General features: G+C 50.9%; 2 protein-coding genes and 1 long non-coding RNA gene across 3 annotated transcripts in view; 2 read left to right on the forward strand and 1 right to left on the reverse strand.

Annotated features, from left to right (window-relative positions):
- The first annotated feature begins 400 nt into the window (after positions 1 to 400).
- On the forward strand, positions 401 to 9,673 carry LOC143435401 (uncharacterized). Its single transcript, XR_013105653.1, has 3 exons — positions 401 to 554; positions 9,229 to 9,409; positions 9,542 to 9,673. It is a non-coding gene; the product is annotated as an uncharacterized LOC143435401 (long non-coding RNA).
- Positions 9,395 to 24,304, reverse strand: LOC143435400 (uncharacterized). The gene is made up of 2 exons (XM_076917708.1): positions 23,592 to 24,304; positions 9,395 to 9,770 (listed from the first exon to the last, which is right to left on the reverse strand). Exons 1-2 carry the CDS (start codon positions 24,302 to 24,304, stop codon positions 9,740 to 9,742), a joined length of 744 nt encoding a protein of 247 aa, XP_076773823.1. The 3' UTR covers positions 9,395 to 9,739.
- Positions 24,226 to 27,424, forward strand: part of Vipr1 (vasoactive intestinal peptide receptor 1) — a 30,497-nt gene continuing 27,298 nt past the window's right edge. Inside the window, exon 1 of the mRNA XM_034524980.2 lies at positions 24,226 to 24,678. Within this exon, the coding sequence (XP_034380871.2) occupies positions 24,601 to 24,678 (78 nt within the window). The 5' untranslated portion in view covers positions 24,226 to 24,600. The remainder of the gene's footprint in view (positions 24,679 to 27,424) is intronic.

A 27,424-nucleotide genomic window follows, 5' to 3' on the forward strand; every position in this document is an offset into this window, starting at 1 on the left:
AGGAGATGGAAGAGGAAGAATAGAGGAAGAGGAGGAAAAGAAGGGGAGGAGAAACAGAAGGAAGAGGAAGAAGAAAGGGGGGGAGAGCAGAGGAGGAAGATGAGGAGGGGGGAGATCTTGTAACACAGAAAGCCTCCCAGGTAGAAATAGAGAGCTGGGGCCCGTGACAGAACAGTCACTCCACCATCCCTGCTTCCTGGTACTGACAGCTTGTGTGGCTCACCTGAGTTGACCCCTCATATGGTTCATTCTCCTGACCTTGGGCAGTTTCTGCCCCCTTGCTTCTGACAAACAGAATACAGAAAGGTAACAAGAGAAGTGAGCTTGTGCAAACAAGGCCCTCCCTGTGCTTGTTACATAAGACTGTGGCGCCTTCTTGCTAGTGTCTCCCGCCCTCCCTGGCACTGAGGAAGCACACAGCCATGTTGGGGAACCCCACATAGCAAGGAACTCAGGAGCCCCCAGCTATCAGCCTACACATGACAATAAGCCGAGGCCCTGAGTCCTCTATTAACGGTCTACAGTTGTGGAACTCTGGAGCAGACCCTTCCCAGGTAAACTTCAGGTGATGTTGGGCTTGGTGGACACCTTGACTATCTGCCCAGGAACAAACAGAAAGCCTGTTGGAGTCGTGATGGGCTCCAGAACCACAAGAACCAGTTCACATAGATGGTTGTCTTAGGCTGTTAAACTTGAGGTCATCTGTTATATAAGAGTGGACAGACAATACAGGGTTTTACTGGGAAGTTTTGATGGAACTTCAAGGTCATTAGGGTGGCTGTCAGATGCCAAAATATTGGGCAGCAGTGGCAGAGGCAGGGCACAGGAGGGGAATGTCAAGCAGATCCCTCAGTGTTTGGCTGGGCAAGCCTTTCCTGATCAGTCTTTGGCTGGGAAAGAAATACCATGCTAAATACCCAATCAATCAGTCTGCTAAGCACTCTCCACTTCTATCTCATTTAGTCACAAGAATTTGGAGACTGTTATTGTACTCTTCACCTCTTCCCCCTCTTCTCCCTCCTCTCCCTCCTCTTCTCCTTCTCCCTCCTCCTCCCCCTCCTCTCCCTCCTCCTCTCCTTCTCCCTCCTTCTCCCCCTCCCCCTTCTCTTCCTCTTCCTCCTCCTCCCTCCTCCCCTCCTCTTCCTCCTCTCCTTCTCCCTTCTCCTCCCCCTCCTCTTCCTCCTCTCCTTCTCCCTCCTTCTCCCCCTTCTCTTCCTCCTCCTCTCTTCCCTCCTCCCCCTTCTCTTCCTCCTCTCCTTCTCCCTCCTCCTCCCCCTCCTCTTCCTCCTCTTCTCCCTCCTCCTCCCCTCCTCTCCCTCATCCTCTCTTTCTCCTCCTCCTCCCCCTCCTCTTCCTTCTCCTCTTCCTTCTCCTGACAGGGTCTCATGTAGCCTAGGATTCCCTTCAACTCACTAGATATCCTAGACTGACTTTGAACTCCTGATTTTCCTGTCTGTACCTCCCAAGTGACTCCCAGTCTCCCAAGAGACTGACAATGTGAGCCTGCACACCCACATTTATCCATTTTTTATAGACAGGAAAACTGGGTGCAGAGAAGTTAAGCCCCTCACCCAAGGTCAGATGTCCAATGGGGAGTGGAGTTGGTCCACAAGCAATGAAGTTCTTCTCACATGCTCTGCCTTTTAAAGAGGTTTTGTGGCGATTCTCCATGAGCAATGGGGCAGGGTATCAGAGGAGCTGTGTGCATCAATCTATGGTAGCTCTTGTAAGTAGGGGACAAGAGAATGAGTTGCACAGGCCATTATGAACATAGGAAAGCCTTCTCTGTGAGGTAGTTAAAGGGAGAGGGAAGCTGGGCTGTGGGGAGACTCAGAGGCTGTGAGAGCCTGCACGGTACAAGGAGTTAGAGAAGAGATGGGCCTGGAGTGAGATGAGAGAGTAGAGGACCAGGGAACAGCATGAAGATAATGGCCAAAAGATGCCTAGGAGGATGAGGATGCTCAGCCAGGAAAGTGTTTGGTGTACAGGCACACACACCTGTAATGCCAACCCTGGAGAAGCTAAACCTAAGGACCTCTGAAGCTTGCTGGCCAGCTATCCCTGCCAAATCATCGAGTTCTAGGTTCAGTGAGAGATCCGTCCCCAAAACCAAAGTACAGATGGATAGACACCTGGTGTCTACCTCCAGCCTCTCTGAGTATACACAAAGACACATATACACACACACATGGACGGATGGATAGACACACTTGCACTCATGTACACATGCACATAGCCACCTACATAAATAAGCATCTCATTAGCTAGGTAGTGCTATATTAAAGTGAGCCTTCAGCAGAGGCAGGTCAATCTTTGTGAGTCTGGGGCCAGCCTGGTCTACAGAATGCATTCCAAAATAGTCAGAGCTATGCAGAGAAACCCTGCTTCAAAAAAACAACAAAGAGTGAATGTGATTGGTTGCCTAGCACATGGGGGCCAAGTAGGCACAGCCACAGTGAGAATCAGACCTCTGCATCCCCAGGGCTGAATGCCTTCCAAACCTTGAGGCTCAGGCTTGCCCAGGCTCCCACTGAGGCTCTCCTCAGCATCTAAGCGCTTCAGCAGAATTAAACAAAGCTGGGCATTGAGCAGGATAAGTCCTGCTCAGGGGAGATGCTGCAACTGGGTTTTTTATATCTGATGATTTACAACCCTTAGGTTCTGTGACACCAGGGCTCTGAGCCTCGGAGTGGCTAATCCCTCTTGAATTAGTGAGGGCAATGGCTTCCTGCTAGAGTGCCTGACTGCTGCATGATGCCCCAGAGCCAAGACTGCCGGCTGGACCGGCTCTCCCAGTGGCCTCCACAGGAGGAAATGCCCTGGGCTTCAGCTGAGCAGAGCTGGGACTCAGCCAACCTCCCCAAGCTCAAGCCTCTGCTCTTGTCTCCATGCCCTCCTGACTGTGTCCTACCTGGCCTGTCCAGCCACAGTGCCCGCCACTTCCCACACCACCTATGGGACATCCTGGATGTCGTCCTCCATCCCACTCAGCTTCCATGTTACAGTCTCAACAGAGACTCTCTCTCTCTCTCTCTCTCTCTCTCTCTCTCTCTCTCTCTCTCTTTCATCTCTCTCATGCTCCTCGGCCCACCAGTCCCTTCAGATGCTGCTCACAGCAGTCTGCCTCAGGTTTTCTTTCTTTCCTGAGGGAGCTGCCTGTCCCCTGACCTGCCCACAAAGACGTACTTGGAGACCCCCTCACCCCCAAAAAAGCACAGACATAGAAACTCAGGAAGGGATTGTTGGAGAATGATGAGGACGGACTCCCCCACCCAGATCTCCTAAGCACCCACTACTCCTATCAAGACAGCCCTGTAACTTATATTGCCAAGGACCTGTGCTTCTTCCTGGCCCCAAGACATCAAAAACCATACAGAGAACAGGGAGCTGGGGAGTTTCCTCCTGGGCTCAGCCGTCAAGATGATGGGAGTCCATAAAGAGAAACCCCAGCTTCCTCAACCTGTATATGAGACAACATAGCCACCTCCCCCATGCCCTGCACTGTTCGGTCTTCTAAAGGGAATTATCATACCTAGAACAACAAGTCCAAAATATAGAGTTAAAAGTATTTACCAAACCAGAATTGATCTCAACATTTTAATGAGAAGTAGAAACTGCAGGTCTCTGGAGAAGTGGCTCAGTGGATAAGGCACTTGCCACACACAGAGACACACACAGACACACACACAGACACATATACACAGACACACAGACATGCACACACATGCACACACACAAACACATACACACAGACAGACAGACAGACAGACACACACACACACACACACACACACACACACACGAGGACCGAGTCTACAGCCCCAGAACCCTCACCAAGCCTGACGAGGTTGTACATATAATCTCAGGGCTCCCTCCAACAACTGGAAAGTAGAGACAGGAGAACACCCAGATGCCTGTGGGTCAGCTAGGTTGGTGCACACAGCAGTCAACAAGATTCCCTGTCTCAACATGGAAGGTGAGGACCAGCATCAGAGGTTAGCTCTGACCTCCACTACTGCACCATGGCAGGCATGTGCCTGCACTCGCACACACACACATGTACACACACACATGTGCACACGTCATACACCACATACCACAATACACGTACCACACACACCACAAAACACACACATCATACAACATATACATACCACACACACCACACATACACATCACACACACACCATACACACATCAAACACATGTACTAATGCACACCATATACATACCAGAACATACATACCACACACACCACACACATATCTCGCACACACACATCACACACTATACATATCATACACACACCACATGCCATACACATATGACCTTCACATATGAGAGAGAGAGAGAGAGAGAGAGAGAGAGAGAGAGAGAGAGAGAGAGAGAGAGAGAGAGGAGAGAGAGAGGTCTTCTACAATTATTAAGTTTCCTGGCCTTGTCTCCTGGGCTGTCATGCAGAGTCCTATTTGGACCAATAAGACAATAAGAGGTGCCACTCCCTGTCTTGAGGTCATTTGTGGGGAGACACCAGGAGCCATTAGGAGTTGGGTTTGGGGCATCACAACCACTAGCTTGTGATCCAAGCAGTTGGAGTCTGACGGCTAAAAGTGAGGAAATTTTTGCGTTTCATTTTTGGCCTTTTTGAGGCTTAGCTTTATTTGGGGGCCTTTTAACCTTCATACCAAGGAAGCAGCCTGCTGAGCTGTGCTATGGTCAGTCTCCCAGAGGCCCCAGGGAACCAGGGAAGTGGGTACAGGTAGCACATGATGCTAATCTACTCCATAACCAGCCATGGCTGTCTTCTCTGTTTCCTCTCTGCTTCCTGAGGCCACTTCCAGCTGTCATCACCTCCAGAGTGTTCCCCGAGAGGCTCCGACAGAGGCAATGGAGACGGAGAAACACCTCAGGTCTCCCTGGCTCAGAGGTGACATCAGAGGTCTCTGGGGAAAGTTCCAAGATTGCACATGGCCACTAAGACAAGCCCATGAGTCCCAGGAGCCAAGAGTTAATTCCCACACATGGTTGTAAAGACAAGAGAAGAGCCTGGGGAGCTGGTGCATGCGCAGCAGCCATGGCCAAGGACCTCTACCTGTTCCCAGTGAGCCCATTCCCCAGGCACAGTCAGACCCCCAGGCAGGATTCTGACCCCATGCCACAGGGATGGAGCAGGAGAGAACCCCACTACTGAAGGAGGGTTGAAACACCTCCGGCACCATTGCATGAGTTCTTGGGGTGTGTGTGTGTGTGTGTGTGTGTGTGTGTGTGTGTGTCTGTGTGTCTGTGTGTCTGTGTGTCTGTGTGTCTGTGTGTGTCTGTCTCTCTCTGTATGTGTCTCTCCCTCTCTGTTTCTTTCTCTTTGTGTGTGTGTGTGTGTCTCCTCTGTGTGTGTATGTGTGTGTCTGACTCTGTCTCTGTCTATCTGTCTCTCTCTGTGTATCTGTGTGTCTCTGTCTCTCTGTATCTCTGTGTGTCCCTCTCTCTCACTCTCTCTGTGTCTCTTTCTCTCTGTGTATCTCTGTCTATGTTTCTCTGTCAGTCTCTGCCTCTCTCTTTCTCTGTGTGTGTCCTTCTCTTGTGTGCTCTCTAGTTATTTTTAACTTCCTATCTCCTTCTCTCTCCCTCTTTCCATTGCTCAGCTCTGCTCCTGCTTCTCTCATGGCCAGATCCAGGCTGCTGGCCATGTTCAGTCTACTTTCTCCTCTGGACTCTTCCAGATGCCTCTGGCTGTTCTCTCTCATATCTGCAATGAAAACCTTCCCCTTAACACACTACGAAGCGGTCATGTCAATTTATCGAGTTGTGAGCTGCCATGTGGGTGCTGGGAATTGAACCCAGGTCCTCTGCAAGAGCAGCAAATGATTTTAACCACCGCTTTATCGTCTTACATCAGCCTTTACTCATTGGCTTTATAGGCAGAGTTTTGTGTAGCCCAGGCCAGCCTTGAACTCAACATGCATCCAAGGATAACCCTTGATTCCTGACCCTTCTGCCTCCACCTATCCAGAGTTGGGATTACAAGCATACACCATTATGCCCAGTGTACGAGTGCTAACATCAAACCCAGAGCTTCAAGCATGCTAGACAAGCACTCTACCAACTGAGTCACATCACCAGCCCCCAAGGGAATGCTAACAGACACAATCGAGTTTCTGTGGGAAAAAGACATTGGGATGGGTATGGCCCTCATGCCTCACTGGACAACAACAGGAGGACTGGAGCCATTACAAGGTCCCCTTTAATTACTGGAGGTCAGGCCTCTATCCCCGCCTTGGCAAGATTAGAATCGCCATGGCTCTTCTATACTTGGAGAAGGGAGGAGAAGTCAGGGGCAGCCCTGCTTATACACTGAAGGCCTAAAATCAGCCATAAGCCTAAAATCAGCAATAGGCCTGACATACATGCCTGCTAACACAAAGTCTTGGGTCTCTGTGGAAAAACACTGAAACAGATGCCTATAAGCTATTGTAAACAGGCAGCTTTTGTGGAAATCTACCAGCCTGAGTAGTCATAGACCTTGTAAATAGGCAGCCTTGTCAGGTAGTACCAACTTAGATAAGGACAAGTGAATCATAGGCAGAGTCATAGTGACCTGACCCCTGAACCTTCACGAAGCTGACACCTTGTTCTGAAAGATATCTGTACTCCTCCCTGAACACCTATGCTCCTGTGTCATCCCCTTCCCCACATCCTGCATTTTTGTGTTTATAACCCCTGTGTTAAAAAGTAAAAATTATGATTTGATAGTAAAAAAAAAAAAGATAGTTAAAAAAAAAAAAGAGTTCCTGTGGGTAACCCTTGCAGCTCTGACTTTCAAAGAGCAATGCCATGTCATTCCTGGAGGGCAGAGTTCAGGACACCCTCCATGCCAGGCATCAGCCCCCAGAGTCTCAAGTCTACCATAGGCATTGGGTCTAGGAAACCAGCAGGATTTCAGAGCAGTTGGGACAAAGGCCCACGACTGACAATGGAGCTGAGTGTAAAGGCCAGTCACAGCCACCAAATGAACTTCCTATCCTCCTTTTCCTCCTTCAAGTCATTACCAGGCTGCCTAGGACTGAGGCAGGAGAGTGGAGCAGAGTGTGATCCAGAGACCTTCCATGGGTGACTTGTAAAGTTGGCATATGAGGAACTCGAGCTGGCAGAGGGAAAAGGCGAAGCCCCTCCATGCACACCTCTAAGAGCGGTGCAATGGAGAGGTTGCCGCTCCTATGGTCTGTTCTGAAACCTGGACATCGGCTGATATCGGGAGCTGCCTTCATTCTCATGGCTCCTGCCTGGGTGACCCCACCTTCAATCAGTACTAAGATCGCTGCCATACAAGGACCCCTTCTGTCTCTTCTCCATTTGGGGTGCAGAGATTCCACCAAACCATTCTCAAGCCATCCAGGGCAAGACCAGCCAGCAAAAGGATACTGCTCTCTGTCTTTCAGGGCGAGAGCCCAGCTTCCAGGCAGAGTTAGGGTTCCCAGTCCCTCCTCAGGAGACAGCTCCTCCTTCCCAGCCCTACCCCACCTTTCTGCTGAAGCCAATGCTCCTGTGTTAAGGCTGGTGCCCCCTGTTCTTCTCCAAGATCTCATAGAACTCTACATACAGGAAGGTCAGGTTCACAGCCCCCTGGGCTCAACAGCAACCAGCCCTGACAGGAGAAGGCTCTCTAACTGGGTCCCTGAGGCCTGAGAAAATAGCCAACCTTAAGTCACATTCCCATCATAAGATCTTAGCCCTGATTCACCAACCTCACGAAACACCCAAATAAAATGAAGGGGGTTCCCATGTTTGAATGGGAAAAACAGCCACTTTATTCAGCATTTTCTCCTATATGAAAGATGACTGAGCAGAAGGACATCAGTCGGAGCTGTGACCTTGTGGCCAGTGGAGATCTCAAATAGCTTCACCTCACTAGTTATCACTAGTGAGGGTGTCTCAGAGTCGTTTCTGTCATCTCTCCAGTAGCACCCTGTGGGGATCCGACAGAAGGCAGCTATCATCCTTGCAGCCATCTTGAGCCATATACCCTGGCAAGAGACTTGATTACATCAGCCTACAACAGCTGAGCACACTCTGATAACATCTTGGTTTAGATACCCAGGATCTTCCCTTGGGTGTGTGAGACTTAAAGGTGTGTGACTTAATGGTGTGACTTAGAGATCAGATTTAGAGACAAGACCTAAGGGCATGATTAAAGGCGTGACTTAGAGGCGTGGCTTAGAAGTGAGACATATAAAAGGCGAGAGGCAGACAGGAGAGTTCAAAACAATTTGGAGTAACAGAGAATCAGACACTAGGAGTAGGAGTAGACATTAGACACTCGGAAGAGGACAACTTAGAGAACAACTTGGAGTTAGTTATTAGACATTAGGCACTTAGTACTTGGAAGAAGTAACTTGGAACTTGGAGGCACCAGGGACTAGGAACTAGGGACTAGGAACTCAAGACTTGGGACTTGGACTAGGAAGAGAGACTGAAGAATAAACAGGATTGAATCACACTCTGTCTGGTCTCCATTCTTCACATCTGTCCCCACTCTTTCTCTTGCTGAGCCCCAACCTGAAGACTGGAGCAACTTGGGGCAGTGCAGGCTCTAACAGTTTAACCCCCAAGGCTTTTGGCAGTGCGGGTTCCAACACTGACAGAATGGTCCAAGACATTTTGGCCCCCAAACGTGAGGCAGCTCAGGCCGGAACAGCACCCCTATTCTACAGGGGAGCAGTCCAAGGCTTCCCATGGAGAGAACCAAACACGCACACTGCAATGAGCACACTGTGCCTCAGACAGCGTCAGTAGTCGGGGAATGACAATAGACACATAGCTACGTTGATTTCATTGGCTGGGACTGACCAAGTAGTCCAGATTTTCCTTGATGTCTGGCCAAAGCAATCACATTTTATTTTACCCCCATGTTGATGGCTAATATTAACTCTTAGTTCATACTCTAAGCTATGGGGCCCAGTTGAAGAACAGAGCTGTAGGGGCCATTGGGAGTTCTCTGCCTAATGGTTTCTTGAGAAGCATACTGTGAGGCCAGAGGGCTGGCAAGGGACCATTCCACAGAGGTAGGTGTCCTTCGCCTTATAGGACATTGGTGAGACACTGCACTCCTTATGATCTGGTGTGTTGGGTAAATTCTCAAGCTTTGTTTTCTGTTATGGTTGTAAGCCAACAGTGAGCTCATCATGTCCCAATCTGCTTTGATCAATTAACAGGTGTCACCTTTCCCCTTTTTAGGCATAAGTTATCAATCTGTGCCTCCTGGGTACTGCTGGACAGGTGGTGGTGTCCACATGCACAGCAGGTGCAGAGTCACGTACCTCTGCAATGACAGTCAACACGGAGGGAGCGTGGCAAGTGGAGTCCCTCAGGGCAAGACATTCACTCAATACGGAACACCTGATTTCTCATACCTCTGGTAAGGTTTAATTTATAAATAAAGCACAGTAAGACATTAGCAATAATAATAGAACAATGAGCTGTAGAAACACCCTCTGACTCTTGTCTTTCTCTCTCACTCCTCCATACTCTGCCTCTTTCTGCCTCTCAGGTGGTGCAAGATGGCAGCACGCCCACCGGAAAAGGGAACAAGATGGATCCCGTGGATGTTGTGACACAGCCTTGAGCTGCTGTTGGCCTGGTGCTAAGTCAGAAGAAGGGTCGCTGAGCCAGAGGCATGGAGCTGTCAGGCAACCAAAACCACAGAATGTAAAAGGAGGGGCCGCCTTGCCTGGAATTCATTGAGTTCTTACCCTCTGCTGAGTCTTGTTATGTGCCACCTGGAAAAGAAACACATATATAACCAAATCTTTAACGTGATTGTTTGAGATTTTCATACACGTGTATAATGTGCTTGGATCAGATCTCTCCCCCATTCCATCTTCTCCATCTCCTTCCCTGTCCCACCCACCCCCATGCTTCTGTTTTGTTTTATTAATCACTGAGTCAACTCAGTGCTGCCTGTATGTGCGTGGGTGTAGGATTATATTTGTTGAGGCTTTCTTTGAGTCCTAATACGCAGTCAGTTTTGAAGAAATTTCCATAGGCTGCTAAAAGAATGTATATTCTTTGGTCTTTGGGTGGAATTTTATGTAGATGTTATAGTGATTTGCATGAGAATGGGAATGGACCCATTGGCTCATATATTTGAATACTTGATCCGAAGTTGTTGGAACTGGTTGGAAAGGATTAGGTGTGGCCTTGCTGGAGGAGGGGTGTCGCTGGGAGTCTGTTTTGATGTTTCAAAAGTCTCCTGAGATTTCGAGTTTGCTCACTCTGACTCTTGGCTGTGGATCAAGATGTGAGCTCCCAGCTGTTCCTTTACTTGACCATCATGGACTCTCTCTAGCCACAACCGTAGGCCAAATTAAATGCTTTCTTCTATAAATTGCTTTGGTCATGGTGTTTTATCATAGCAATAGAAAAGTGAGTGATGTCTGTTACGTCCATTTGACTGATGATGTCATTTAAAATCCAATGTTTCTCTGGATAGTTTTTGTCCAGATGACCTGTCTACAGTAGGAGAACTCACCTACTATCATTGTGTTGGGGGGAATCTGTGTTGTGTGGTTTTATATTTCACGGTGTCTCTGTTTTGAAATTGGGTACCCCTGTGTTTACTGTATATATGTTTAGGATTGTAATATCCCATCAATGGACTTTTCCTTTAATGAGTGTTAAGTGACTCTCCCTATCTCTTCTGACTAGTTTTGATTTGAGATCTATTTTGTCAGATCTTTGAACACTGCCTGCCTGTTTCCTAGTTCTATTTACCCGGGATACATTTTTCTATTCTTCACTCTATGGTGGGCCTATAGTTAGTTGGTCATGAAGTGTGTGTTTCTTGGAGATAGCAAACAGACAAAATATTGTTTTCTAACCTAACCTGCAAGTTTGTGTCTCTTTGTTGGGGAATTGAGTTATAATATTAAGAGTTATAATTGAAATATCCATACTAATTCCTGTTGTCTTGTGGTGTTTTCTTAGATCTCTTTAGATCAACTGTTCTGGACTTGTTAATTTTCCCCTATGACATCTTGGTTGTGTTCATTCTTTTCTTCAGACTGAATATTCCTATAAGTAGACTCTGTAGAGCTGGGCCTAGTAGTTGTGAATTCCTTTAACTGATTTTTATCGCAGAAAGCTTTTATTTCTCCTTCAATCTTAATAGATAATTTTGCTGGGTATGATAGTCTTCTAGAGCTTTGAACACATCTTTCCAGGCCCTTCTGATTTTAAAAGTTTATGTCACATAACAGGACCATCTTTATAAGTTACTTGAACTTTCTCTCTTCAAACACTTACATTTTTTATTTATTTATTTAATCTTATGTATGTAAGTGTTCCAGGATGTATGTAAGAGCACCACATGCATGCAGTGCTGCTGAGGCCAGAAGAGGGTGTTGGATCCCCTGTTACAGACAGTTGTAAGTCACCATGTTGGTGCTAGGAATTGATCCTCAGTCTTCTATAAGGGCAGCCAGTGCTATCAACTGCTGAGCCATCTCTCCAGCCTCTCCTCCTCCTTGTGACTTTAATACCCTTTCTTTATTCTGTGGTTTTAATGTTTTGACAGTGTCATGGGGAGTTCCTCTCCTGCTTTTTTCTATTTGGTGCGATTATAAACCTCATGTGCCTAGACAGGCACCTTTTCCTCTGTTTGTAAATTTCTCTTCTACAATTTTATTGAAAATAGTCTTGATGCCTTTGCTGTGGCATGCTATGCCTATAACCCAAAGCTTTCCCTGGCATCCCAGAGTTCCCCCACTTTCTGTTCATATTTCCTAAAGTGTGTGTTTTGTATATGTTTAAGATGGGTCTTCTTTACCAAAGGACCCAGTTCTATCCCGTGTTCTGTTTTCTGTATGACCCATTGTACTGGTGAGGCTCTCTGCTGAGGTTTTTGTCTGTCTTGTTGAAATTCTCACTTCCAGCATCTTTTCAGTTTGGGCTATCTTCAGCAAGTCCATATCTCTGTAGAATTCCATTTTTCTATTCTGGATTAGTTGCCTTTTTTATTCCTCTTTTCATTCTCATTCTCTTGGAGTGTACTTATGACTCCTTTAGTTGTCTGATCATACTTATAATCAGTCTTTTGAATTCTTTGTCTGGTAGCTTTTCTGGGTCATTTTCATGGGTGTGGTCATTAGGGTACTGTTTGTGGAGGAGACAGGTCTTGGTTTTTCATTGTTTATATTTCTCTGCTGAGACTTGCACGTGCGAAATTAGCTGGTTGAGTTTCTCTTTTATATTCTGCATTTTTAAAACTTGAGTTTCTTCTTCCTTTAAATAGCAGCTTTCACCATCTTGAGTGTAAGGTTGAGGTGCCATTTCCCCTTGTGGTGGTATTCAGGCCCTGAGGCTGTGCCTCAAGTCTTCCTCTGTGGGTCAAATAGTGTCTTGACCCTGACTGGGTCTGCAGCTCTCTCTATGAGTTGTGGAACTTCACGTGTTGTGGGCCTTCCACAGAGTCAGAGGCAGTCCCCACCCAGTCTCTGTAGCTTCTCTGAAGCTGTGCAGAATGTGAAACCTGCAAGCACCAATAACCCTGGCCCAGGCTAAGGGTGGGTTCTACCCTAGGTTGTAGCTTTGGCTGAAGTCACTGTAAAGTGTAAAAAGCCCTGTTCTCTTGGGCTTAACTCAGACTTAAATTTGGTTCCCACCCTGGGTCCACAGCTTCTTGAGAGGCCACTTTGAGGTGTGGAACTCCCCAAGCACCTACTATGACCAAATTTTAATTTTCATTAAGTTTTTAAAACCTTTATTTTATAATTTATGTATAAGTGTTTTGCCTTCATGTATGTCTGTGCACTACATGTGTACAGTGCCCATGGAAGCCAGAAGAGGGCATCAGATCCCCTGGAACTAGAGAGTTGCAGATGGTTGTGAACCAACATGTGGGTGCTGGGAATTGAACCAGGTCTTCCACAAAAACAGCCAGTGCTCTTAACTGCTGAGCCAACTCTCCAGCCCTGTTTTGTTGTTGTTGTTGTTGTTGTTGCTTTTCGAGACAGGGTTTCTCCGTGTAGCTCTGGCTGTCCTGGAACTCACTCTGTAGACCAGGCTGGCCTCAAACTCAGAAATCTGCCTGCCTCTGCCTCCCAAGTGTTGGGATTAAAGGCGTGCACCACCACTGCCCAGCACCAGCCCTGTTTTTAATGTTTTTATCAGCTATCTTTCAACTAACTGTCATCCTTTATGTCTGGTTTGTTGTGTATTTATAAATATCCTGGGCTGGGGATGCAGCTCAGGGATAGAGCACTTACCCAACATGTGTAAGTCCCAAAGTTTGACTTCTGACAGCAATGATAATAAAATAAATTCTAACATGAATCCATAGGCTTCAGAAGACCCATGGCTGTGAGCATGTCAAAGCTTCTGCCATGGAGAGATATCCCCCAAGAAAAGGGAAGGAGACACCCTGTAGCTAAGATGGATCCTCACTCAGAGGCGGCTGGGGGACTTGGGGGCAAGTCTGTGTGGCAGCCTAGAAAAGAATTCTATTGCATTCTATATTCTCACTCCCTTTTTAAGGAGCCTGTACATATAGCTCCAGTTTTTCCATGTTTCTTCTCTGCCCAGCATTCAGTTGAACAGGAGAAGGGCTCCTGGCATGAGGATTGCAGGAAGAGCTTTGCAGACACAGCTGTTTTCTCTCTCCAGATTAGGTCTGGTAGTGGTTAGGAACCACACAGCAGCCCTCAGTCTCCCAGGGGGCCCGTAGTGACAAGTCTGGAGAGCAAATGGTTGTCCTTCACGCTTGTGAAAGGGTGTAGACTTGCCCTTTGGCATCTACTAAAGTAAATTTATGGTACCTGCTCCACAGAGGCAAAGGCTGACAGATCCTACCATTCAACTCTATGTCAGGATGGCAGGTGGCCCCTAACTCTTCAATGGCCCAGCACGTGCTTTGTGGCCCTGCTGTGACAGCCAAGGGATGTGAGACACCTGAACATTCTTTTGGGGTCCTATTGCAAGAGCACATGGGGTTCTCCCTTTATCCATCTCATGTAGTCAGATGGTAGAGGCAGGCTGTGTCTGGGAAATGCAAGGAAGAAGTCCCTACATAGGAGCCATAATGTCTCAGATTCCGGCTCCTTCTGGGAGATTTCTGCAGCACCTTGCTGAACAGCACAGACTCCACAGCACCCTCCATATTTCCCTCCTCTAGTCCTCTGAAGCCCAAAGCCACTGTGAACTTTGACTCCAGTCCTCTGGCCCAACTCCTGCCATCAGAGGAACTGGAACAGGAGTGCGGGCAGCAGACCAGTGGCTACGCTCCTGAAGAAAACATCCTTCCCAGCAAGCACTGGTTGCCTATATCACCACAGGGAGGGGCAGCCCCTTCTTGATCCAAGAGGGAATGTTGACAGGCCCTGTCTTGTTTAGCTAGTCACCACCTTTTGACTTCAAGAGTGCAACAGCTAGGCCATGCCCAGAAGACAGTGTCCCACACCATGCCACCCCTCCCTTCATCTCTCACATTTTCCTCCCTTCTACAGTGGTTCCCGAGCCTCTGAGGGGTGATAAACATATCTGTCCTATTTATGGCCGAGCACCACTGACTACACTTATTCTTGGCAACTCCGGCCAGTTATGTGTCCCTCCAGGAACTGCTGCCCATTGAAAAACAAGCTTCTCTGGCCGAAGCTGACAGCACACCAACCCATGGGTGTGAGCACAGGTGTTTGACTGGCACAGTGTGTCTATTTAGTGAAACAGCAGCAGTAGCTGCACCAGTAAGGCCGGTGACTTGCTCAGGCAGGAGACTTTTCAGTCCCTAACAAAGGCTGCATTTCTCAGCTGCGATCCTGGCCACACGGGGCCATGTGAGCACTGCCACCAAGTGAGACAGGAAAAGAGGTCACTGTAAACTTCCAAACCATCTCATTCCTAGGAAAAGGCATGACCTCTTTTCTTCTCCTGACTGGAAAGCAGAAGCAGTAGCCAACAGTGGCCATGGGGACAAGCGTCTCCTCTTAGCATTTACACCCTTTGGTGGCTCCTTCCCACACTGTGGTGTGGGAACTGAGGCCTCCTGTCAACTGACATGTAAGCGAGTCACCTTGGAAATGTATCCTCTACGTTACTTCACCCTCTGAAGACCATCCACCTAACGAGTGAAGCAGGGAGCCTCCAGCTGACTCTGCTAGAAGTCACCTTGGTCCACAGAAGCCCACAATGGGTTATTAAAACTATTCCATATTAGGGTCATTTGCTAAATCAGATAACTATTGTGAGTTGAAATGTATTCTCCCAAAATTCGTATGTTGGACTCTTTCTTGACCCCCAAGGACCTCAGAACACAGTAGCATTCGGAAACAGCCTTTAGTGAGGTAGCCAAGTTCAAGTGAGATTACAGGGTGGGCCTCAATCCAATATAACCTTATAAAAAAGGGTGTTGTTGAATTAGGGAGATGGCTCTGTCAGTAAAGTGCTTGTTACACATGAATAAAGACCTGAGTTTGATCCCCAGAACCCAGAGAAAAAGAGCTAAGTGCAGTACTAAGCACTGGGTGCCTCAGTGATGGCGAAAGAAAGGCAGCTCCTTGGGGCTTACTGCCTGGACAGCTTGGTTAAATCAGTGAGTGACAGACCCTGTCAGCAAAAAAACAAAGGTGCACAGGTCCTGAGAATGAAGCTGAGATTGAGTTCTTGCCTCCATGTGCACACATACACAGGAGACAAAAATGAGAAAATTAGCAAGGGTATAAAGTATAGCAAGGTGTGTGTGTTAGTGTTCATATGTATGCTGTGTCTCCTTGCACCCAGTGTGGCCTCTGTGTGCTGTGCCTCCTTGCACCCAGTGTGGCCTCTGTCTCTTTGCCTGGCGGACTCGAGTCCCTCGGGGACACACGGAACATTTTTAGTTGCTGCATTTGTTGGAATGCAGTTTCAATGTCGTGTGGGAAAGACCAGTGAATACCTCATGTAAAGCTAGGGCTTCATTTCTTTATTCCTGAGTGAGCAGGAATAAACACCTGCCAGGAAGCTGAGGGTCCAGGGGGGCTCCTGTCTCAGTGTTCTACTTACTACCCCTCGGATGTCACCCGAATCCATCGTGGTGACTCTCTAGAGTTAGCATGAGGGAGAACAGAGAGTAGCTGAAACAGCAGGAATTAACTTCTGAGAACTAGATGCCTGGGATGCAGATCCTGGTACAGTGGCTCTGAGCAGGTCGGAGAGAGTGCCTCTATGTCCTGTGCTGTTCTAGACCAAAAGAAGCCTTGGGGCAGGAACAGCTGGCAAGTGTCTTGGGCCTGGGGCGCCAACCAGGTCATGGAGGAAATGACACGGGTGTGCGTAGATGAGACTATTTTTACCAAGACCTATGCAAACAGAGGTGTGGGCTGGTCCGGCTAGTTTCTCCCTCCCCTGGCACCTGGCCTACAGGGCCATTACCAAGTAGGCAGTGCCTGTTTAGTTGGGAGCCACAGAGATAGGATGGGCAGCTAGAAAAAAAGCAGTTAAAATTGCCCCTAGGTGGCCCCAGGGGCTTCCTAACTAGAGCCTCTAGTTCCCCCTAGGTGAGTTGAGCTCAGACTCAGCTACTGCTGCCTGCTGGAGCCAGCTGAACCCTCTTAGATACCATACCAGGCTTGTGGGCTGGGCTGCAGTCAGGGTACCAGGGTCAGAAGTCAGGGTGGGTAGAGGGATCATAGTCAGGTGTGGTTCTGGGATCATGGGTCAATGTGGACCGAAAGGCTCACTATCAGGATTAGGGGTCCATCTAAATTGGAGCCTGTAATCAGGTCAAAGGTCAGGCTGGGGTCAGAGGTGAACTCAAGAGTCATGGGTGGAGACCTGAGCTTGGACCTGGGGATTAGCCTGCAGTCATAAGAGAAGCTTGGCCATGGGCCAGCCACAGAGAGAATAACACTGAGAAAAACTCCCAGCCCTTTTTCATGCTTCTTCTCTCTTAACTGACAGCCACTGTGGGCCTGCCATCCCCAGTGAACACCCCTCCATCCTCCTAGAGGCAAAGCTGACCTGGATCCCCACTCAGAACCTAACAGGGCAGTTGGGGGCAGGGTGAGGGTGCTCCCAGAAGGACCTGTTAAGGCAGAGCTGAGTTGGGGTAAGAGTATAAGCTCCTTTCTCACAGGATGTCCTGGTCCCTCCTCACAGGGGATCCTGGTTCTCCCTCACAGGAGGTCCTGGTCCTCAGGACCCAGGTAGGGAAAAGCACTAAAGGTCAAAAGAGAGGGCTGGCCAGGAGACACCCCTGAGCTGGGGCAACCTTAGAAACCTGTGGAAACAGTCAGCATGAGAAGATTCACCATTTATCACGTAAATGTGATTGGCTGAGGACAATGCAGCAGTCCAGGAACTCGGTGTTTGTAAATCCCTACCCTCTTGGAGCTTATGTTCCAGAAATGGAGCCAAATGGAAACTGTTCTGAATCACAAATGATTAAATAGCATCTTAGAACCTGATAAGAGCCAGGAGGATGTTTAAGTAGGAGGGAGACTAGGAATTGGGGTGGGGAGAGGTTTGCAATATCAAACAGGGAGGTTTCCAGCTGGGGGCCGCGGTTGGAATGGGTGAAGGGCACTCAAGCTAGGGGCGACTCTAGGAGATTCCCAGAGCAGCAGGAGGCCAGAGTGGCTAGTCAGGAAACAGGAGACAGGAAACAGGAGACAGGAAACAGGAGAGTCTCAATCAAGGTGCTCGGGATCTGTGAGCTCTTTCAGGGTCAAGGGTGATAGCATCACTGGTGTCTTAAGATAATTAGTCTGAAGGGAAGATGTTAAAGCTGGCTGTGTGTCAACCTACCTTTAATCTCAGCACTTGGCAGGCAGAGGCAGGTGGATCTCAGAGCTGGAGGCCAGACTGGTCTCTACAGAGTGAGTTCCAGGACAGCCAGGGCTACACAGAGAAAGCCTATTTGAAATAAATGACAGAGAGAGAGACAGAGAGAGGGGGGGGGAAGAAGGAGGAGGAGGAAGAGGAGGAGGAAGAGGAGAAGAGAAGGAAAAGAAGGAGAAGAAGGAGGGAGGAGAGGGAGAGAGAGAGAGGAGAGTTAAATGACAGCAGAGACAGTCACCAACTTCTGTCAGTTGATGTGGAAGCAGAGGAGAGAGCGAGTAAGAGACACTGTCCAGGGCTCTGTCTAACGGGCGAAGCTTATTCAAACTAACAACCCATTTTTAAAAGCATTTGTAAGGCAGGGAAGGGAAATTAAGGATTAAAGAATGACTGCAGACGTAGAGCTGTGAAGGAATCTCAGTGGTTCGCCAGCGGAGTACCATGTGGTACAGCTTGGTGGCAACCTCTCCACAGCTCTCATCCTTCAGAGCAAAGCTCCTTAAACTGTGGGTCGTAACTTCACCCGGGTCACAGAATGGACTGCGGTAGGTCGGAAGCATAAAGGGTTCTGAGATAAAGTGGCCAAGCATTACTTCAAAATCAAACATGTCACAAACCTGAGGTCTTTCTGGCTCACCCATATTGTATGACTTCACCAAAGCCTTGCTTCTGAACACACACACACACACACACACACACACACACACACACACACTCAATACAAATGTTCAACCCAATAATGTGAACGCAGAGTGGGCACAGGGAGAAGCTAAAGGTTTTCAGAAAGTAGAGATGCAGGTGATGGAGACAAAGGCAACCTGGGCAGAACAAAGAGTGGGAAGGAGGGACAGAGAAGTCATCTGAATGCTTCTGTTCCAGCATCCTCCTGCTCCTGCTGCTGCTCCTGCTGCTGCTGCTCCTGCTGCTGCTCCTGGTACTGTTGCTGCTCCTGCTGCTGCTCCTGGTACTGTTGCTGCTCCTGCTGCTGCTGCTGCTGCTGCTGTTTTTTCCTCCCAAGTTCCCATCCTCTGCTCACAGTCCTCTTCCCCATCACCATTTTCTTGTTTCGCTTCCTCTGCTTCGAAGCCTCCATTTTCCAGGCCTGCTTCCTAACTCTGGACAGGGAGCCCCACCCAGCAGCCAGGTCACCAGGCAGCTCTAATGTGAGGTCTCTGATTCCCCCTACTCCAGGCCCTCCAGATCTGCTCTTTCCTTGCTGCGGTAGTACTCCTTCAAACAGCCCAAGGGGAGTAAGGAGGTGGGGAGTGGTAGCTTGTAGGGCCCAGCTTTGCAACCACAGGTGATGGTTCCTGTCTTGGCTAGACAATATGTTACCACAGAGGAAGACTGCAGCTGGAGAAAGGCAGAAGTGGCTAAAGACATTTCCTGTCCAGGCCAGGAACTTGGAGTGCCAAGCCTAGGGACACAAAAGCAAAGGGGGACTTCTTTGCTCCCTCAGACTGCTTCCCTTGAGAAGCCTGGACTTGCTTTCTTCTCCTGCCTCAGGAAGTCAGCAGCCATGTACATAGGGCACCAGCACTCTACCTCACCACGGTTCTCAGGCCCTAAAATGTCAGCCTCTGCTCTTGTTAGGATCCTACTCCTGGCTAAAACAGGTCTTGGCGCCAGCCATGGAAGGGTCAGGTGGGTTTGACTTACCCTGTGCAAACCACCCAGAGACCAAGAAAGGCTGAAGTTGTCTGTTCTTGTTGCTATGTATTGAAAAGACAAAGTCAAAATGAACTCTTAGAAAATGAAGATGGCTCTCAGACTGTGGAGTGAGCCCTTATGAAGAGGATATGATAAAGACTTGGGGTTTCTGCTGTGCCAAGCCCAAGTCTGGTTCTTCCAGACTCAAGATTGCAAAGTGCAGTCAGGAGCTTTCAGACTTTCAGCACTGGCCTGGTACTGCTGGGAGATTCAGCCTCCAGACTGAGGAACTACAGTCCTTAACTTGCAGCTTACAGCCCAGCACTGTAAGGTTACCCAGCCCCATGCGTAAGCCATTACAGTAAGTCACCTATGTGTGCATGTTTTACTGGCTGTTCTACAGAGCCCTGTCTGCTACAGTGCTCTTTGTGCTTCTTAAATTTGCTTTTCCATCTTAAATTCTCATTCATTCACATTGTCTATATTGATTGAAACTTGAACTATCCCTAATCTCTAATTTTTTTTTAATGCTTCTGTAGATGGTTTAGTCTCCATTTAACCCTCCCACGCACACAGTCTTTTACTGGGCCGTAAGAGTCAGTCAGCTTTTTATTTTCATCTGCCTTCTTCCCCTCACCTTCCTCCTCCCCTTATTTCTGCCTTCCCCCCCCACCCACCTCTTCTTCTTCATCTTCTCTCTCCTCTTCCCCTCCTCCTGGTTGTTTACGCATTACATGGGAATTTTCATTTCCCCAGTGGATAGCTATAAAATTTTAATGCTTATTAATCTCTGGTGAGATTAATTACGTTGCTGGAACTCCATGCATACTTTGTCCTACACACTCTATCTCTCTCCTCCAGAGTCTCTGCCCAATGTGCAGTAGCTCCTACGAACGCGGGGCTGGGAGAGGGGAGATGAGTGTAACCCCGAGCTCTCCTGGGGTGGGACCCCAGCAGGGGTCCATCGCTGCAGAGATGAGCTCTGAGAGACCACCTGGTACTGCCTGTTGTTCTGGGCACCCACCCCTGACCCCAGACCCTCACTCCTAGCTGTCTTCTTCTGTTGACAGGCGCACACACCAGTCTGTCTCTCTCAGACCCTAGCATTGCTTGAGCAGGGGACAGAGGGATCTTGTAGCCCCACTTAGGAGCTAAGTTCATGGAACGCAGGGTAGGGGGATGCCTTGTAATGACTGTTGGACACAGCAGTGAAGCTCAGGGCCCAGTCACTAGACAGCCTCCCTACTTCCTCATTACAAGGTATCCCCCTACCCTGCGTTCTATGAGCATAGCCCACTAAGTGGGGCTACAAGATCCGTCTGTCCCCTGCTCAAGCAATGCTAGGCTAGGGGCCTCAAAAGGCACAGGCCATGTTTCCATCAGTGACAAGCCTAGCCTTACCGCAGAGCCAGCCGTGGTGATAGATAAGAGAGAAGTCAGTGAAAGAATGAAAGAATATTCTTTGAACATCTGCTCCCTGAGACCTCCCAACCTATGGATGGAGATGAAATGTTCTGGCACTCAGAAAGGTCTAGCCCGCAATGAAGGGATGCACTAAGGAGGTAGGAGCAGCTGTCAGCACCCCGTATTGATTGGGGTTGGTCCCTTCAATTCAGCTCAGGGAAGGTAAAGCTGCCTTCACCCAGACTGCAATGTGACTGGATCTGCTGGCAAGTGGCTCCCCAGGCCATGTCTGTCGCCTGGCCTTGACCTAGCCCCAGTACGCAGATCTAGGACACTCCATGTTTCACAACTGCCCTCACCGCTCACCAGAACCCCCTCCTCATTGACTCATCAGCTACAGCACAAGACAGTGACTGAGACATCCTGAGAGGTGGCTGCAGGCCTGGAGGAGGAGAGGGTGGCACACGCCACAGGGATGCATCGGGCTGGAAGCCAGACAGGATTGGATGAGTAACTGCAGATTCCTTCTGCAGAGCCTGTTGTCACGGGGAATGGCAAGTGACTGTCTCCCCCTCCCCCGCTCCATCCGCTGCACCCCTGTGATTCTGGCAACTAGAATCTGAGCCAAAATCTGGGAACAGGTTGCAGGGATCCAGTAGATCAGGCTAGCACAGGTCTCGAGCAAAAATGGCTTCAGAAATGAGGGCAGACCATGGCTCAGGCTCTCCTGTGCCTGTTCCAACATAGATTTGTGAGGCAAAGGCAGGCAATATGGGAATCCCTTCTCAGGATATGCTGGGGAAGGTAACTACAACTACCACCACAGGTGTCTGCTCCCTCAGCCAGGGGTGTCTGCTCCCTCAGCCTGGGGTGTCTGCTCCCTCAGCCAGGGGTGTCTGCTCCCTCAGCCAGGGGTGTCTGCTCCCTCAGCCTGGGGTGTCTGCTCCCTCAGCCTGGGGTGTCTGCTCCCTCAGCCTGGGGTGTCTGCTCCCTCAGCCTGGGGTGTCTGCTCCCTCAGCCTCAGGTATCCACGACCTCAGCCTCAGGTACCTGCTCCCTCAGCTTCAGGTGTCTGCTCCCTCAGCCTCGGGTACCTGCTCCCACAGCCTCGGGTACCTGCTCCCTCAGCCTCAGCTACCTGCTCCCTCAGCCTCAGGTGTCTGCTCCTTCAGCCTCAGCTACCTGCTCCCTCAGCCTCAAGTGTCTGCTCCCACAACCTCAGTTACACCTGCTTCCCAAGCCTCATGAAACCCATCTGTCCCCATCTCTGCTTCTGTCATCCCTTCCCTCCTGAAGCCTTTCCTATTACCTAGGTGAACAACAGTGGCCTCCTCCTCAGGTTCCACAAAGCTCCTCAACAGTAGGCTCATGGATGACCTCCCAGTGTCTCAGAACACAGACTTTCAGAGGCAGGAGTTGGCTGAGGTAACCTGGGCTGCATTTTAAAGGTTGTTTCTGCTGTTTTCCAGCTCCTTTTATTGCTGAGTGAGTCTTGTGTCCTTTGATGGGAAGGAAGGGTGGATCCCCAGGGAACAAACAGAAAGAACCAAGAGTAGCTTTCACAGCACAGAATCGGAAGAGAAGCTATTCTCCCAGAGCCATCTTCCTCTCCTGGGGGTTGGGCTGGGAAGACACTAGGCGGTCCTGAGATGCTCTCACCTGCAGCATAGCACCAGCCTTCCAACCTCCAGCCAAAGAAGGATCAGAGTGGACAGGGCAGTCATCACCACCGGTGGCCTCTACCTCCCCCACCTATTTACTTCACCTACCTGGAGAAAGTCACAGAGCAGAATGGAGTCTGGCTTCCCACTCCCTTGCGCGTATCTGAAAGCTTCCCCACCCCCAGATCTCTGTCCACAGAGAACGAAAAAATGCTAGCAGGACCATAGGGTGACACACTGTGGCATTTTGCTCAAGCTGATCTGAAATCCACAGGAATCCTCCTCCCTCAGCCTCCAGAGCAGTGGGATCACAGGCCTGTGCCATCAGGCCCCATTTGCTGATGAGATATCAGCATTCTGCAGCTGCCTAGGTGACATAATGGGCGTGGGTGGGCAGGGTTGAGAGGCAAAGCTCACATCTGGAACTTGAGCAGACCACCTCAAGAACTGATAGGACCCCACCTCCCCGTTAGAGGCCTAAGGCCTGAAAGGAGGGTGCCCATGGTCACAAGAGAGGCAAACCCCTGATTCCTGTGCTCGCAGTGGTTCCCGAAATCCTAGCCCTAAAGCGCTGGATGATAACTACTAAATAGCTCCCTCTTCTGACACCCTGTATCTGGAGAAAGGCCTGTGCCAACTAGCCCATCCTCTATACGGAAGCAGAAATTGCAGGGAGTGCCTCTTACCTCTTACCTCTATGCCCTAATGCATGGCAGAGGCCTGGCTCAGGATCAGGATCAGGCGGAGAGAGAACAAGGGAGGTGCGGTAGACTCGGAAGAAGGGGAAGGAGGAAGGCCCAGGGGTCGCTTCTAGACTTTTCTATAACAGACCTCAAGACCACGCCCACAGCCCTAGTTTCCCACGTTGCAGGTTGGGAAGGCTGGAGAGTCCTCGGGAAATTCCCGCGCCCCTGCTGGCCAGAAAGCGCCTGGAGACCGCCTTCCTTCAAGAGGATCGCACACCCTACTTCGCGTAGGGACACGCGGCCCTCTCCACCTCTGCATCGAACTCCGCCCCTCCTCCCACCTTCTATCCCACCGCGCCATCAGCCCCCCACCCCCCACCTCTCACATCACCTTCTCGAAATCACTTCACCGAAACCACTCGAGCTCTCGGAAAGCCGTCTGCACGGGCTCCCTAAGAAGTCGCGCGCAAAGGGCTCCGAGTCGGTAACCCTGCGCCCCACGCTAGCACCGAATAATCCAAGCCCTAAAGACCAGCGTCGGCCGGAGAGCAGCCTCAGATCACCCGCTACCGGCCCGCCCGATCTTGAAGACGCAGCGCCGGACACTGGCACCCTGGTCCTAGCTCCTGGGGACTCCGGGGAAGACCGGGTCTGTGGACAGTCTGGAACCGCGAAAGGGTACAGGCTTCGGTCCCCGCGCGGGGGCGCTGGAACATTGACTTCGCGTCCCTCACGAGCTGCGCGGGCCGGGACGTGTCCAGTTCTGAGTGAACCCTGCCCTGGGAGAGGCCTGGAGGAGCCCCGAGTCCGGACTCCCCGACCCCGGCTGCGCTCCCCTCGGTTTCTCCCTTGTCGCAGACGGTTCCAGCAGCGTGATCCGCCGGACCCGATCGGAGCCCAGTCTGCAGCCCTGGAAAGCTGCGGCCCTTCTGGTTCGAGAATCTGGGCTGCAAGCCGACGTGGAAACCGGGGAGCCGGTCGCTGGACCCCCTGGAGCCGACAACTGGAGGAGCTCACTGCCGGGGGCCAAGGGCGCGGCCGGGGCTGGGAGAAAGGTGCGGGCGCGGGGAACGCTGGGCGGTATCGAGCCCAGCGTCCCTGCATCGGAGCCGAGAGGACGCACGCTAGATAGCAGCTCGGGACGACGCGCACCTCTAGCGGGACTCTGCGCTCACGCCCCCGGGGCGCCCAGGCTCCGCCTCCTACCTGCGCCGAGGCACCGCCTCCGCCACGCCATTGGCTAACCTCGCCGCCCGTCAGACGAGCCCCCGCCGCCCTCCCCAGGCCTGGAGCTGTGCCTCTTAGCCCCCGGGCCACTGGCCCGCGCCACTCTCCCGCGCTGCACCAGCCACAGACCCCGTAGCCGCTCCCGGCTGCCTGCCGCGGGCTCAGGGCGGACCATGCGCCCTCCGAGACCACCGCCTGCCCGCTGGCTCTGCGTCCTGGCAGGAGCCCTCGCCTGCGCCCTCGGACCCGCGGTGAGTGTGCGCCCCTCAACCCAGATCCAGGGGATGGGGGAACTGCGGGGGCGGTGGATCTGGGGCCATCTGGCCATCGGGGGGCAGCAGGAGCGCGGTTCTCGTCTTCTCTCTTCTCCCGGGACCGGATCTAGCCCAGAGGCGTGGGAGCTCAGTGACGCCGGGTGCCTAATAGCTCAGCCTAGAGCGCTCACCGCGAGGTGATCCCAAGCAGTGGTGGAGAGGTTGGGGGCGAGAGGGAGCCCCAGACTTGCCTTGTGATGAGTGTCTGTGGGGGTACGTGGGGAGGAGAGCTGTGGGCGGCACGATGGGGTGAGATGGGAGATCCTGTAGACTGCGAGAAGGAGGCTGTGAGTGTCTGGAAGCCTCACTGGGTATTTTGTGAACTTGTGGGATGAAGACAGCACAGCATCAGACCCAGACAGCTTTAGTGCCTGTACCCTGGGAAGGGGTCCTTGGGATCTGGTGAGACTCTCCTTCTTGTGCCCTACCTCCTATGACTATAGGATGGTGGTAGGCAGGTAAAGGTCAGAGTTGGTGGCAGGAACAGGCATGTGTTGGGAAAAGCGGGGGGTGGGCAGGGGGGCTTGTTCTACCTTCGACCACTGCTTCCTCCCACACCGACGTGTGTGGGTGTGGGTGTGCTCCTGCGGCTGTGACAGACTCACCAGGGTCATGGGGCAGATGCCTGGTCACCTTCTCTGAGAGTAAGGAAGACCTCAAGACTCAGAGTCCTCCTGAACCCGTTTTACAGAAGGGCACAGTGAAGCCACAGGAGCCACGCCTGTCCCTGCCAGCCACACTTGGACAGAGGTGATCTTCCCCTCCCTTTGCTCCAGGCCTGTGGAACTGTTGCTTTAAGATTGTCTTTTCCTAAGTGGATTCTGGCCTGAAACAAGCGGGCTGCCTGGAGGAGGTGGGGAATCTTGGTCACCTAGTGCTATCTATCCCAGGGTTCCTCTCTTACCGCCACTTCCACCTGGGCAGGTATCAGGACACGAATCTGTTTCCACCTAGCTGGTGTCTGGCACACCTTGTCCTGGGAAAGCTCACTCCCCTCCCCCCCCCCCCCAGGGAGAAGGCACTGCCCTCAGAGAATTGGCAAGTGTTGTCCCCTTTCTCCTGTTCATAGTTCCTTCCCACATTCCAAGCTTCATCAGACTCTGGCCCTCAGTGTCACCGTCTTGAGGCCACACCAGTAACCCTTCGACTTCCCCATCTCTTTGTCCCAACCATTCCACTTTGGATCAGCCAGGGGGTTTTGGATCACCGGAGGCCTCTGACCCCAGGTACCATCCATCTAGAAACAGGTTGAGCCCAGCCCCTCCAATACCCACCATCCCATCTTCCCACTTCTTATTCAGCGCCAACTCTGCCTCCTCCTCCACGGAGCCTTCCGTGGTTGCTCCTGATCTTGCCACTCCAATCCTGTCTTCAGTTCCACCGGCCTCCCAGCCTCAGCTCTGTCCATCATGGGGAGTGAGATTCACTGTCCTCTTACAAGGGGAAGGGACTTAGCCTGGACTGTAGGGGGGTCCCAGCTCCTGCTGTTCTCTCCCCGTCCTCACTTGCTCCCTCCTGGAATGGACACCCAGTGTTCCTGCTCCAGCCGGACTTGGGGGGGACATGTTATCAGAGTCATAAAATAGCAGCTGCAGAGTTCACAGTGAAGGCGCAGAGCCCTTATCACTCTGTTTATGGGGCCCTGCCTTGGCCTAGGAAGGGAAGTCTCTGAACGGAGAAGCCAAAAAAAAAAAAAAAGGAAAGAAAACTTCCAGTGTCCCAGAGGAGGAAGTGAAGTGTGTCCCAAGGCCTTCCATAGCTCCTCCCCCTCCCCCGGGCAGCAGACAGGTGCCCAGTGCCAGGCTGGTGGGGACACTCAAACCAGAGACAGTCTGAAGCCCAACCTTGCAAGAGTCCCAACCAGTGACCTCAGATCAACGTGGGGCACAAACTCTTAGAACTGAGGGACAGATCTACTATGACAGACAGACAGGGAACCCAGAGGAAGAAGCAGGGCAATGTCCTGAAGTTTGGCTACATGGGCTAACCTTCAACTGTGAACTCTGAAAACAGCCTCTGCTAGCCTGGCTTCTATAGGAACCTGGATGGCTTGGATGGATGGCAAGCCTGGCCCCTCTGAGTGTTCTCCAGGCAGGCAGAGGCCACACTGCACCAGGAGTCATTTCTGGACACCACTAACAGCCTTTCCAGGGTCTGCACCCACTACTGCTCAGTCTTCCGGCCTCAGCAGACCATACTGAGAACTTTAGGAAACATGGTGGCTACTGGGCCAGAATACCTTCTGGAATAGAGAGACAACCTCAGTTATATGTGCCCAGGACTCCCGAGGCACTCTGTAAGATGGGATTCTCTCTAGACATGTCTGCCTCCCCATCCTGGAGCCTGGAGACCTAGTCTCCTCTGAGGTTTCTGTAGCTTGTGTGGGAGCTGCAGCTTGGGACAAGAGCCTTGGACCCTGCCCCTCCCCACACCCATGGCTAGTTACCTTAGGAAGCATCTTTAGTATCCATAGAGGGACCGGGTTTCCTCATCTCTGAAGGGACACGAGAAGCCTTAGCCCAGTGTGAAGGAGAATTGGAAAGGCAGGGCTGGGCTGGAACCAGCCCCACATTTTGCCTGAGGCCTGATCTTCTCAGGTCTCAAGTGAGACAGAATTGGGTGTCCAGACAGGACCTTCATGGACTCTGAAGGAGGAGACGATAGTGAAGATGTTGGGTGGCCC

This window comes from Arvicanthis niloticus, chromosome 21, assembly GCF_011762505.2.
Source record: "Arvicanthis niloticus isolate mArvNil1 chromosome 21, mArvNil1.pat.X, whole genome shotgun sequence".
In the NCBI taxonomy this organism is placed as follows: Eukaryota; Metazoa; Chordata; class Mammalia; order Rodentia; family Muridae; genus Arvicanthis; species Arvicanthis niloticus.

Bases quoted from the DNA above. Each gene is read 5' to 3' on its own strand.
- LOC143435400 (XM_076917708.1), bottom strand. From the start codon at position 24,304: ATGCAGGGACGCTGGGCTCGATACCGCCCAGCGTTCCCCGCGCCCGCA. The intron at 9,771-23,591 runs GTGATGTGAGAG...TTTCTTTTCCAG, and splicing joins GGTGAAGTGATTTCGAGAAG to GTGGCACATAACAAGACTCA.